The 13,110-nt window shown below is 40.2% G+C and overlaps 1 protein-coding gene across 7 annotated transcripts in view; it reads right to left on the reverse strand.

The window, feature by feature from the left end:
* TAMM41 (TAM41 mitochondrial translocator assembly and maintenance homolog) overlaps positions 1–13,110 on the reverse strand; it is a 50,856-nt gene that overhangs the window by 20,832 nt on the left and 16,914 nt on the right. For 6 of the 7 annotated variants that reach the window (XM_041764091.1, XM_041764093.1, XM_041764094.1 and 3 more), the window contains one exon: positions 2,370–2,515. The exons of the other annotated variant lie outside the window; for it this stretch is intronic. In XM_041764091.1, the coding sequence (XP_041620025.1) occupies positions 2,370–2,515 (146 nt within the window). The remainder of the gene's footprint in view (positions 1–2,369; positions 2,516–13,110) is intronic. 7 annotated transcript variants of the gene reach the window in all.

Consider the following 13,110-nt stretch of genomic DNA (forward strand, 5'->3'; position numbering starts at 1 on the left):
CAGGAAGAAATGTCCCCAAGAAAAACAAGAAACAGAAAACACCTGATGTATTTGTCTATAATGGGGGAAGCTATACAGATTTGTAAGAGGGTATGAGTTAGTGACAGGTACAAAGAAAATCAAGCAGATGAAGAAAATGAGACAATTATTAACTCCAAGAAAAACAAATCTGTATAGGAAAGGAAATTTCATAGTAGCATATCTCAGCAATGAAGAAAAGGTAAGTTTCATAATAATGTAAATATTGAACATTAACCCAACCAAAAATGAAATAACCGTATGTGGAGCAAGAGGGATTGAGGCAGGAAGGGAAGAGGAAGAGGGTGTGTGCACATGTGCACAAGTGTGTGCTTATTAATGGAAATGACAAAGGAGAGTAAAACAATACTCATCCTCCAGACATGGATAACAAAAATAAAGTATAAAATTAAAAAAAAATCAAAAAATAACAGTCAAATCATATTGTTTAGAAACCTGGAGGTAAGCATAGGACCCGCTAACAAGATGAAAGCAGTGGGCTCCAGGAAGCAGCATGGAGAACCCAGGAGGTGGCCAGTAGGGAACTGCTACGTTCTGTTATAAACCTTGAGGTCCCATTTGGTTTTTAAACCATGTGCACAGGGATCCCTGGGTGGCTCAGCGGTTTGGCGCCTGCCTTTGGCCCAGGGCGTGATCCTGGAGTCCCGGGATCAAGTCCCACATTGGGCTCCCTGCATGGAGCCTGCTTCTCCCTCTGCCTGTGTCTCTGCCTCTCTCTCTCTCTGTGTCTTTCATGAATAAATAAAATCTTAAAAAAAAAAATAAACCATGTGCACACATTAACTCGAGAAAAGTAAAAAATTCTTGCAAAATTTGTTCAACTGAGTGGAGGGTATTCTGGGCATTTCATATTACTCTCATTTTTTTTTTGTTTAAAATTCCTTTTTCTTTTTTTTTGAAAGTTCCCTTTCAGTTCTAGAAATTACTTATTTTTTTAAAAAATTTTTTTTTATTATTTATTTATGATAGTCATACAGAGAGAGAGAGAGAGAGAGGCAGAGATATAGGCAGAGGGAGAAGCAGGCTCCATGCACCGGAAGCCCGACGTGGGATTCGATCCCGGGTCTCCAGGATCGTGCCCTGGGCCAAAGGCAGGCGCCAAACCGCTGCGCCACCCAGGGATCCCTAGAAATTACTTAATTCCATATTCAATATAATATTAGTTGCCCCTGTTATTTGGAAGAGGAAGAACATTAAAAAGGTAAAATACAGGGATGCCTGGGTGGCTCAGCAGTTAAGCCTCTGCCTTCGGCTCAGGGCGTGATCCTGGAGTCCTGGGATCGAGTCCCACATCGGGCTCCCTGTATGGAGCCTGCTTCTTTCTCTGCCTATGTCTCTGTCTCTCTCATGAATAAATTAATAAAATCTTTAAAAAAAAAAAAAGTAAAACACAGTGTTCTTTACACTAAAGATAAAAAAAAAACCCAACTCTCTGGTTTCTATAGTTTTATCTATTTTTTATTTTTTAAGAATATTTTATTTATTTATTCATGAGAGACAGAGAGAGAGAGGCAGAGACATAGGCAGAGGGAGAAGCAGGCTCCATGCAGGGAGCCCAATATCGGTGGAACTAGATCTCAGGACCCCGGGATCATGCCCCGAGCCAAAGGCAGACGCTCAACCACTGAGCCACCCAGGAGTTCCCAGTTTCTATAGTTTTTAAAAAAATCTTAAATCCAAATTATTTTCCTCAAAGGAAAAGTTCTTTAATATTTATTTTCAAATATTTAATAATATAATTTTTAAGATATCTAGAAAGAAAGTTTCATTTATCAAAAGGAAAGCCAAGACATAATAAACATAAGTGAGGAGAAAAATAAACATCAGAATATGTATAAGAGTCCATTTATATAAAACAAACCCAAATAAAAAAGACCAAACTTGCTCATACATGTGTATATGTACAAATAAATACAAAAATGCATGCAAAAAGATCTAGGAGAATATATGCCAGACTGTCAGTAAATTTACATCTGGGGAGGCCAGCAGAATTGGAGATGAAGAAGGCAAATCTGAGAATTTTTCACTTATTTTGATTGGTAGTTTGCATAAGAAGAGTTTCAAATGGCAAAAAGGATGTACATGATGAGACAGGTCCCTCTCCCACATTAGCCCCAGGTTCCCTTCCCCAAAGGCGGCTTATTACTACTCTCTTATGTTACCATTTAGCATTATTCCAAATACACAGACGAGTATGTTTACATATGAAACTTACTTTTTAAACTGTAAAATGTTATCACACTAGTCATACTACTCTAACCCTTACTTCTTTCTCTTAAAATCACTCTTGCCTTAGAAACAACATAAATTATTTCCCACATACGGTTTACCTCCAGTCTGCCTTGCTGGATTTTATACACCACTTGGGGATTCTCCTGCAGTATGTTGCCATACAGCTCACGAAAGTGGGCTATGTTGGGCTTCACAATATTCAACACTTTTGTCTTATCCTCTCCAACCACCATCCGAAAGTCGCCTGGTTAAAACAAATGGATAAACAAATTTTCCACTAAGAGTACACATCCGGACCTATAAACTATAGCCCCACATTCATCTGACGCTAGCTCAAGATGACTAGCATCCCACATTCAAAACATTTTATTTTCCTCTTTTTTAAAAAATTTTATTTTATTTATTCATGAAAGACATGGAGAGAGAGACAGAGACAGAGACAGAGATACAGGCAGAGGGAGAAGCAAACTCCACACAGGGAACCTGCCGGATGCGGGACTCGATCCCAGGACTCCAGGATCACACCCTGCGCCAAAGGCAGGCGCCAAACTGCTGAGCCACCCAGGGATCCCCAATTTTCCTCTTTAATTAAAACCGTGAATACATTACCCAAGGAATGCAGGCACTTGGTTAGGGGGAAACAGACCCTCTCAAGTCGTAAAGCCCTTTAGGGGATCCTTGGGTGGCTCAGCGGTTTAGCGCCTGCCTTTGAACCAGGGTGTGATCCTGGAGTCCCAGGATTGGGTCCCGCATCGGGGTCCCTGCATGGAGCCTGCTTCTCCCTCTGCCTGTGTCTCTGCCTCTCTCTCTGTGTGTCTCTGATGAATAAATAAAATCTTAAAAAAAAAAAAAGTCATAAAGCCCTTTATGCTAGTTAAAATGCAGTTACCTAGGTGCAAAATGTAATCATTGGAAGCCGATTTGTTTTTGTTTTTCCATCGCAGAAGCACCTGTACTTATAATTTTTTATTCTGCGAGCAAAACTGTCTGTGACCAATCACAGAGCTGCAGTGTCTCACCTTAGATGTGTCTTTGCAACTGCTACTTGCTACTGTTTATTCAGCTTGAACCTCTTACTGCATTTGTGCAAGGGCTTCTGTGTACTTTATGAATATAAAGAACTTTACCATATTTGATAAGGGCAGGAGCAGTGAGTGTTAAGAGTCCTACCTCATAAGAAGAGGTTTACATTTAAGATTAACTTCTTGAAAGCAGATGTCTCTTTTTAAATTGCAAGTGGTGAGAAATAAGGAATGTTACATTTGCCTGTGGGATGAAATGAGCTGCAGAATAGTTCTGAAGAATAAAGAGGCACTTTGTTTTTGTTTTTAAGATTGAGAGAAAGTGAGAGCACAAGCGGAGGGGGAGGAGCAGAGAGAGAAGGAGAAGCAGACCCCCCCAGTGAGCAGGGAGCCTGATATGGGAAGAGCCACTTCTGACACAAATTTGAAGTGCCCAAGCCTGCTTATGCCATTGACAATTACCAGCAAGATGTAGAGGGAAAAAGATGATGAAATGTAAAAACTTTGAGGGAATGCCTACTGGGCTAATGTGTGTTCAAAATAGGCTGGGTGCATGTGAAGGCTTCTCAGGTGAAGCCTGGTGAAAGCACTCTGAGTGAAACCTTTGTTGGACAGGTAGAAAGTCCAGGAAAGTAGTTAGTTAGCAAGTGTTGGCAGGTACCCAGCTGCTGAGGAATTCCAGGGGATCAGGTGATGAAGTAATTCATCATTTGAATTAGGTCACTTTTGAGGGTGAAGTGGGCATGATGAATAATTATACCAGGGTAAGTAAAAATTGGGCAAACCCAAACATATGGTTACCCTTGCCAATTTATCTCCTTGGAGGTGGGGTGGGCCAGAGAGGAAGGAATCATTGAAATTATTATAGGCCAAAACAGATATTACTAGACCAAACTATTGTTTTGGAAAAAAATAAAGATACCCAATAGTATGTACTTCAGTAAGGAATAAAATATGCTGGGTTTTAAAGCTTCAGAGGACCAATTTATGCTACAATTTTGTGGAGAGCAGCTGGACACTGCAAACTTCAGGAAAACAGATTTACAAACAGCCTCTGGGATCCAACCTTTGTGACATGAGGTCTGTTCAGGGCAGTGAGTAGAAGTGAGTTCCAGTCATAACAAGCTGCCCTAAATATGGATGAACTTATTTTTTCACCTTTATTTTATTTTTAAAAAGATTTTATTTATTCCTTTGACAGAGAGAGAGAGAGAGAGAGAAAGAGAGAGAGAGAGTATGAATGGGGGGGGGCAGCAGAGGGAGGATAAGCAAGCTCCCACTGAGGAGGAAGCCTGATGTAGTGCTCAATCCCAAAATCCTGGGATTATGACCTGAGCTGAAGGCAGTTGTTTAACTGACTAAAGCCACCCAGGGGCCCCTTTTCACTATTATTTTAAAGAGAAAGAGAGTTGTTACGTAGTTAAATCCTGAGATGACTGCTAGTGAGGGTGTAGAGAAATTGGTCCTTTGACATAATACTAAATTGGTAAAATCCTTTGGAAAGCAGTAGATGAAACAATCTCATCTCTAGAGAGTGAGCCTAAAGAAACAGACCCAAACAGAGGTCCAGAGGTAATGCTCACTGAGCATCTGGTTAAGTGCCAAACATTGTTGCAAGTGCTTTGCTATATTACTTTATTTAATCCACACATCCCCATCCTCTCAGATACTATTCTATCCTCATTTAGCATCCGGGCAAAAAGGAAAGAGATGAAGTCACCTGCCTGAGATTTCCCAGTAAGTGAATACACTGCATACATAAAGCTATTCACTGAGGCACTCATTTATAAAAGCGAAACACTGGAAGCAGCCCAAAAGTCCAACAACAGGGGAATGGATAAATTACAGTGGAATCCCATACCCTACCACAGAACAGTGTGCAGCCATTAAAAATTACAATACTCACACACGGCTAGATGAAAAATGATTATATAGTAGTAAGAAACTAAGACAAAAGTACAACAAGAAAACAACTTCGTATAAAAATAGAAAAAACAAGACAGAAAGATTACATAAAAATGTTGTTTTTGCTCTAATAAGCACATATTTATTATGGGTTGTTTTGGTGTGAGTGTGTTTTACGCTGTTACCTTGTTTAGTCCTGGCAAAGCCTCCTAATGAAGGTACTAAGTATTCCCAATTTTCAAATTGAGATTGAAGTGCAAAGGTCCAGCCACCTCTCGGTATCAGGGTAGTGACATTTTAGGTGACTAGTGTTACTCTACTTTGCAGTTTTTCGCCATTTTCCTCACTTCTATAATGTTGGCATATTACTTCTAGCATTTTTAAATAGATGCATGGGATGCACAGACATGCTAATTTGGCAAATGTGCATGGAGAGGCAGCTGGGTTAACTTTCAATTGTGTAAATCCTTATGGTTTTATTCAGAGCCCATAAATGGATTCTATCAAACTTGGAAGGGTTAAATGTCATCCGACTCTGAATCCAACATGGCTGGCTCTGAAGTAAAAGATCAGTTTGTTATCACCACTAAGTTCTAAACGTGTGTGTCATTTCTTTTCTTCCTGTACATTCAACAAAGAGTTCTTACATTTTAGATAGTAACTTTCTGAGAGTGGCTGTATTTCACTAAAACGTAAAAGCAAATGAATCCAAATCCTTCCCCAAAGAACATCTGCATGGAAAATACTCTTGGGATGCCTGGATGGCTCAGCGGTTTAGCGTCTGCCTTTGGCCCAGGGCGTGATCCTGGAAATCTGGGATGGAGCCCCACATCGGGCTCCCTGCATGGAGCCTGCTTCTCCCTCTGCTTGTGTCTCTGCCTCTCTCTCTGTGTCTCTCATGAATAAATAAATAAAACCTTAAAAAAAAAAAAAAAAGAAAATACTCTTGATCTGAGAACGTGGACGGGGGCTTATTCATCCCTGTACCTCCAGCTCCTTATGCACTGCCTGGCACATGGAAGGTACATTGACAAACGTCTGCCGAATCGGATTTCTCCAACTGCTGTGCAGCAGAACTAGCTCAGCCACAGGGAACCACAAGCAAATGGGCTTATTACTCGTTTCTTCAGAACAAAATGAATAAAATTGTGGGCACAGCATGACCCAGCATTTTGATCATAAGAATCAATTTTTCTTACCTCCAGAGATGTTTGCAATAAAACACAGGGATTGAGAAAAACTGACTGCTGACTTTTATTTTATACCTCTACTGGTAAGTTTAACTCTTCACTGCTCAAGCCAGAAAACTGCCAGTCTAGTAACAATGGACAACCAAAAGGATAATTTCTCTTTGACTTTGAAATGAAATAAATACAGAGGCTTGTAAAGCATCTGTAGTTGGCCTGCTCTGTGATTCTAGCATGCTACCAGCGGCCAGGGGCCTTAGTATGAATGTAGGGATGTAAGGGGCTGCGCCGTACAGTGGAAAGTCTGGCAGTGCCCTGTGGTGACTGGAGACTGACTGTTCTGAGTCAGCTCTCTTACCTGGAAAATGGCTGTAACCAACATACTGATCTCACAAGGTTATTTTTAGATTTAAATGAGTTAAGGCAGCAGACAAGGCTTTGTAAAGAGTAAAGCAGATAGTATGGTTGCTATGATATCCATATGGGATGAGGAAAGGATGGGGGAAGAGGGAGCCCTTGAAAATAATAACTGGCTAACTTTCCCCTAAACTCATTGCAGTACTGCTGTTATTTCATTCAGTTCAATAAATATTTAAGTGGCTAGTAAGTACCAGAAGCTTTGCCAGACGTTAGAGATAAAAAGATACATGCCCTACCCGAGGTAGGAGGTGCTATGAAAACAGATCATTTCACTGTGGGTCACAGAAGTGGGTATTTCTTATATGGTAGTATTTAAGAACAGTAGCCCCAAACTGGATGTTAATATGGCAGAATTTTTAAGAAAGATTTATTTCCTTATTTGAGAGAGAAAGAGCATGTGAGGGGAGGCGCAGAGGCAGAGCAACTCAAGGGGATTCTGTGCTGAGCTCGGAGCCTGACATGGCACGGGGCTCGATCTCACAACCCCGAGATCACGCCCTGAGCTGAAATCAAGAGTTGGACGCTCAACTAACTGAACCACCCAGGCATCCCAAATAATACTCATTGTTCTTTAAAGATTTTACTTATTTAAAAGAGAGCATAAGCAGGGGGAGGGGCAGAAGGAGAGGGAGAAGCAGGATCCCCACTGAGCAGGAAGCTCAGCTGGGGCTCCATCCCAGAACCCCGAGATCATGACCTGAGAAGGCAGATGCTTAACTGACTGAGCCACCCAGGTGCCCCTGATAGTCATTTTTTAACAGCTTTCCTTTTAGATATAATTCACATACCATACAATTCACCTATATAAAATAATTTTTTGTAGTATTTTTAGTATATATCAGAGGGTTATGCAACCATCTAATTTTAGAACATTTTTGTCTCCCTAAAAGAAACCCTGTACCCATTAGAAGACACTGTCTCCCTCTACCCTTTCAACCCCAGCACTAGACAAGACTAATTTACTTTCTGTATTCATATATTTTCCTATTCCAGACATTTTATATAAATGGAATTGTACAATAAATGGTATTTTATGACTTAGCATCATGTTTTCAAAGGTCATCACATTGTAGCCTGTGTCAATACTCATTCCTGTTTACGGCTAAATAATATTCCATTGGATGGATGGATGGATGTATTACATTTTTTTAAAAGATTTATTTGTATTTATTTTTGATAGACCTATAGAGAGAGAGCGAGAGAGGCAGAGACACAGGCAGAGAGAGAAGCAGGCTCCATGCCAGGAGCTCGACACGGGACTCAATCCCGGGACTCCAGGATTACGCCCTGGGCCAAAGGCAGGCGTGAAACCGGCGAGCCACCCAGGGATCCCCTGTATCACGTTTTTAAAACCCATTCCTTGTCTGATGGACATTTGGGTTGTTTCCATTTTTTAGCTATTTTTAATGAACAGTGCTGTGATGAATATTTGTGTACAAATTTTCATGTGGATATGTGTTCTTGTTTCTCTTGGGTAGATACTTAAGAGCAGAGTTGCTGGGCCATATAGTAATATTTTCAGGAATGGCCAAAGTGTTTTTCCAAAGCAGTTGTACCACTTTACAACCCTATCAACAATGCATGAGAGTTTCAATTTCTCTCCATCCTTGTCAACACTTGTTCTTGTCCTTTTTTTGTGTGTGTGTGTGTCCTTTTGATTATAGCCATTGTATGGGTATGAAGCACTGTTTCTGGGGTTTTAACTGGTATTTCCCTAATGACTAATGATGTTAATCATCTTTTCATGTGTGTACTTGCTATTTGTATACTTTCTTTGAAAATATGTCTCATCAAATCCTTTGCCCATTTTAATACTGGATTATTTGTCTTTTTTTTGCATTCCAGGAATCTTTTATATTCTGGTGCTATTCTTTATCAGATATACAATTTGTAAATCTCTTCCATGTTATTAGTTGCCTTTTCACCTTCTTGAGGGTATTGTTTGCAGCACAAAAGTTTAGTTTTCATACAGTTTTCCCATTTATCTGTTTTTTATTTGTTGCTTGTACTTTTGGCATATATCTAAGAAACCATTGTCTAACCCAAAGTCACTCTGCTAAGAGCTTTTTAGTTTTAGCTCTAAGATTTAACTCTAATATCCATAATCCACTTTGAGTTAACTTTATGCATAGTATGAGTCACGGGCCCAAACTCATTTTTCTGCATGTGTACAGTTAGAATATTATCTGACACACAGTTAAGTACTTCATAAACATTAGGTATTATTGACAATTACTATCCCTTCTGGGGCACTACATTCTCAGAAATTAATCAGTGACTGAGCAGAGTTCCATCTGAGGCTTCAGCAAAAGCTCAAGCTTGCCAAGCATAGAGAAATATGCTCCCAAATTACTGAAATAGTCAATCTCTAATATGCAAGTTTTCCAATGACACTGCTTGCAAGGTTTCTGATGGTGCGACTCTCGTGGAATAAATCTCAATAGCTCTCTAGAGAAAAAGTTTCTTTATTGGCTTTTACCAGGATCCAGAAATGAGGATGTTTACTCACTCTTTAGAGGGCTGGCACCCATTTCTAATTTTTTTTCTCCAAGAATCACTCAACTGGCAACTTCCTCGCTTTGTCTTATTCCTAGAAGTAGCTGAGCCTGTGTTCAGACATTCTGGCATTGAAAGAAATCCATTCTCTCTCTTACACAAGAGTGTTTAAAGGTGTTTTTCACTCCTTAAGGACAGGAAAGGGCCAAATGAATCCACCTCATCTAAGCAGATTCTAATGCCTGCAAATTTTTGTCATTATATAACAAGTTTTGTAATTCTTATAACTCACAACAAAATTCCATTTTGGAGAACATATCCGAGGAAGTTAGGGGCCCCCTTTACCCCCTTCCCCTACCAAAGTAATTTCTTTAAAGTGATTCACAGCAGTGGCATTAATAAAACAATAATAAATGGAGCTAACCTGAGTATCCATCTATCACTGAATAAGCAAACAATGGTGTCTCAACCTAAGAAAAACCTGTGTGGCCAGCAATGATATGGTAACAGTAATAATACCAATCATTTTCTGAACACCAACTCTCAATGAGGTATGATGTTGGGGACTTTTATATATATTATCTCATTGAAAACCTTATTACAAGACAGCTATTCTGTTTCACAGTTAAGAAAATGGGCTCAGAAGGGTCCAAGCACTTTTACAAAGCCAGTATTCAAATTCAGGTCTGTAGTCTTTCCCTTTCTTTTATCTATTACACAAAGTGGCTATGTGAGTACACATATCTAAAATAACAATGGATAACATTTAGTGAGCATTTACTATGTACCAGCTACTCTATTAAGCACTTTACATGTATGATTTGATTTAATCCATATAAAACCCTTCTTTAGAGATGAAGAAACTATCACAAGAAACTTGCCTGAAGAGAAAAAAAGTAAGAGTGCAGCTAGGTTTTGAACCCAGGCCTCTGACTCTAAAGCTCCAGCTTTTAAACACTTCACTAATTCTGTCTTCCATGAAGTAATATAATGTTACAAAAAAAAAAAAAAAAGCAGCAAGGTACAAAATAAGACAATTAATTTAAGAAGTTAAGGGTTTAGGGATCCCTGGGTGGCTCAGTGGTTTGGCGCCTGCCTTTGGCCCGGGGCGCAATCCTGGAGTCCTGGGATCGAGTCCCGCATCGGGCTCCCGGCATGGAGCCTTGTTTCTCCCACTGCCTGTGTCTCTGCCTCTCTCTCTCTCTCTCTCTCTCTCTCTCTCTCTGTGTCTATCATGAATGAATGAATGAATGAATAAATAAATAAATAAATAAATAAATAAATAAATAAATAAATAAATCTTTATAAAATAAAATTAAAAAAAAAAAGAAGTTAAGGGTTTAGGGGCACCTGGGTGGCTCAGTGGTTGAGCATCTGCCTTTGTTTCAGGGCCAAAGTGATCCTAGGGTCCTGGGATCGATCAGGCTCCTCACAGGGAGCCTCCTTCTCTCTCTCTGCCTGTATCTCTGCCTCTCTCTCTGTGTCTCTCATGAATAAATAAAATCTTAAAAAAAAAAAAAGGAGTTAAGGGTTTAATGTCAATTATTCTCACAAGAACTTATGCACTTCCCTGAGATACTATTCTAATTCAAGCCCTCATCACCATTCACACTGTATCCACCCAACAAAGACATACAGGGTGCTTAGTCTGTGCCCCAGTGCTGTTCCAGAGACCGAAGGTACAAGGCTGGTTGGACATGGGCACAGTCCTAACTATACTCCTCTCTGCCTAGATGGCTGTCATGTGGGTCCTTCTTGTGGGTCTTTAACCACTGGTGTTTGGTTCAAATGTCACCTCCCGCTGAAACCTTCCCTGGTTACACTAATGTAAGCCACGCTTGCCTTCCTCCCATATTCTAGTGTTGCCATGAGTTTGCTGTACAACTTTTCAACCAGAATGAAAGCCCCACGATGGCAGGGACAATAGCTGCTTTCTTTACTTCCTTCATCCATAGAGGTAAAAGAGTGCTTGGCACAGGAGACTCTCATCCTTTCATTGGCTCAATGAGTAAGACTTCTCTCTGTTTTTAGTCTCTCTCCCTCCTGCACAGTGCTGGCAAAATGATCTTTCTGTAGCAACAAATCTCCCACCATCTTGCACTGCTTGAAACCTCCGTGGCTCCTAGTTGTGTATGGGGTGTCAAATTCCACTCTCATTTAACTTTGTATTCAATGCCTTGTCTGGCCTGGCCAGGGCCTAACCCCTTCTCCAAAACACCTGAGAGACAGTGGAGTTAAGTGGTGAAGACCGTGGGCTAGAATTCCAGCGCCACCACCCACGAACCTACCAGACAGATCTGGGTCTCAGCTTTTTAATCTTAAAATAAGGCAATAAATTAACACACAAATCAAAGGAGGACTGCGAGGATTAAACTAGTTATTAGATCAAAAGTATTGAGAATTGTTCCTGCCACATAACAGTAAGTGCTATTTTCTTCTGCCATGAGCCACAGACTTCAGTCACATCAACCTATTCGTTCTTCCCTAAACAAGTCGTATTCTTTCACACTCCCTGCCTTTTCTACACGTGTTGTTTTTGAAGTCTATCACTGACTCACTATGACTGCATGCTTATTAATGCGAAGTTCTTTAGAGAAGAAATTATAGCTTTAATTCTTCATGAGGTATGGGACGCTGATTCATTTGATAAATTGTTAAACCAGGATCATTATGTAAAATTAGTCATTTTAATAGTTCGTACTTACATGAGAAAGGTCAAGGTGACCCTTTAAAGCTCATTTGGTTTTCCTTTTCTGTTTACTTCAATGCTGACTTCTAAGAATAACTGAAGGATTGGAAAGCTTTCTCCTTCCCAGTTTTGCAGGCTCTCATCTTCCACCTACTCCTTTCTCACCATCATTTACAACAATAATGTCATCAATAATGACCCCCAAGGTGGTCAAAGTGTTCCTTAAATACTATATAAAAAGTAAGGGGTTATTACTACAACTAGTAATACACAGATCCTGCCTCTGCTAGTAACTACTGGCAGGAACTTGTCCAATAACATGGAGAGATGCTGTTTCCTGTCTCCACATCCCTACCCACTTCCAGGGAGAAATGCTGACCTATGCAGCTTAGGAACAACGTATTGTCTCTCAAATGGAAAACAAATGTCAAAATTGTAAATAAAGATGAGACTGGTGGGTCGTTTGAAAGTTTGTAATATTCTGAGGGCTTGGGAGTTTTGGGTGGTTTGCCATCAGGACAGAATCCAATCAGTTCAAGGATACTGGATTCTCAGAAGTCTAAGAAAGGGAGGAGGAAAAGCTTACCTTTTAACACATAGCCTGGGGCAGGTCTCTTACTGATGAAAGGCATCTACCTGTAGGGCCTAGATCCTTCCCGATCCTCACTATTCTACTCTAATTTCGTTTATTATGGATTAAGTAACCATTAATTATATAGTGCCCTGGCTTAGGAACATCATATAATGTTGTCTTGATGGGAAAAATACATTCCCAGTTCAAAACAACTGGCTTATAGAAAGCTTTTTTGGAAAATGTCTCATTCATAAGCTAGGGATGGCCACAGAGTTGGAATGAGTTCCCTCTGGAGAGGATGTGCCAAGTATTGTGTCCTAAGTTTTACAGTAAAAAGAGGCCAACCTCAGTGAAATGAGTAATGTTGGATCCTTGGCCAAATTCTCAGATCCAAATCTGGATTAAGCAATAAATAATACAATGGCAAGAGAGAAAGAGCAGACGAGATGAGAAATGGGAGAAACTGGAAGCTGAGAAAGCCTGAGTCAGGTTCACCGAGGTTAGGACCTACCTCTTAGGAAGCAACTCTCTCTCTCTGCCCTTCTC

This window comes from Vulpes lagopus, chromosome 7, assembly GCF_018345385.1.
Source record: "Vulpes lagopus strain Blue_001 chromosome 7, ASM1834538v1, whole genome shotgun sequence".
NCBI lineage: Eukaryota > Metazoa > Chordata > Mammalia > Carnivora > Canidae > Vulpes > Vulpes lagopus.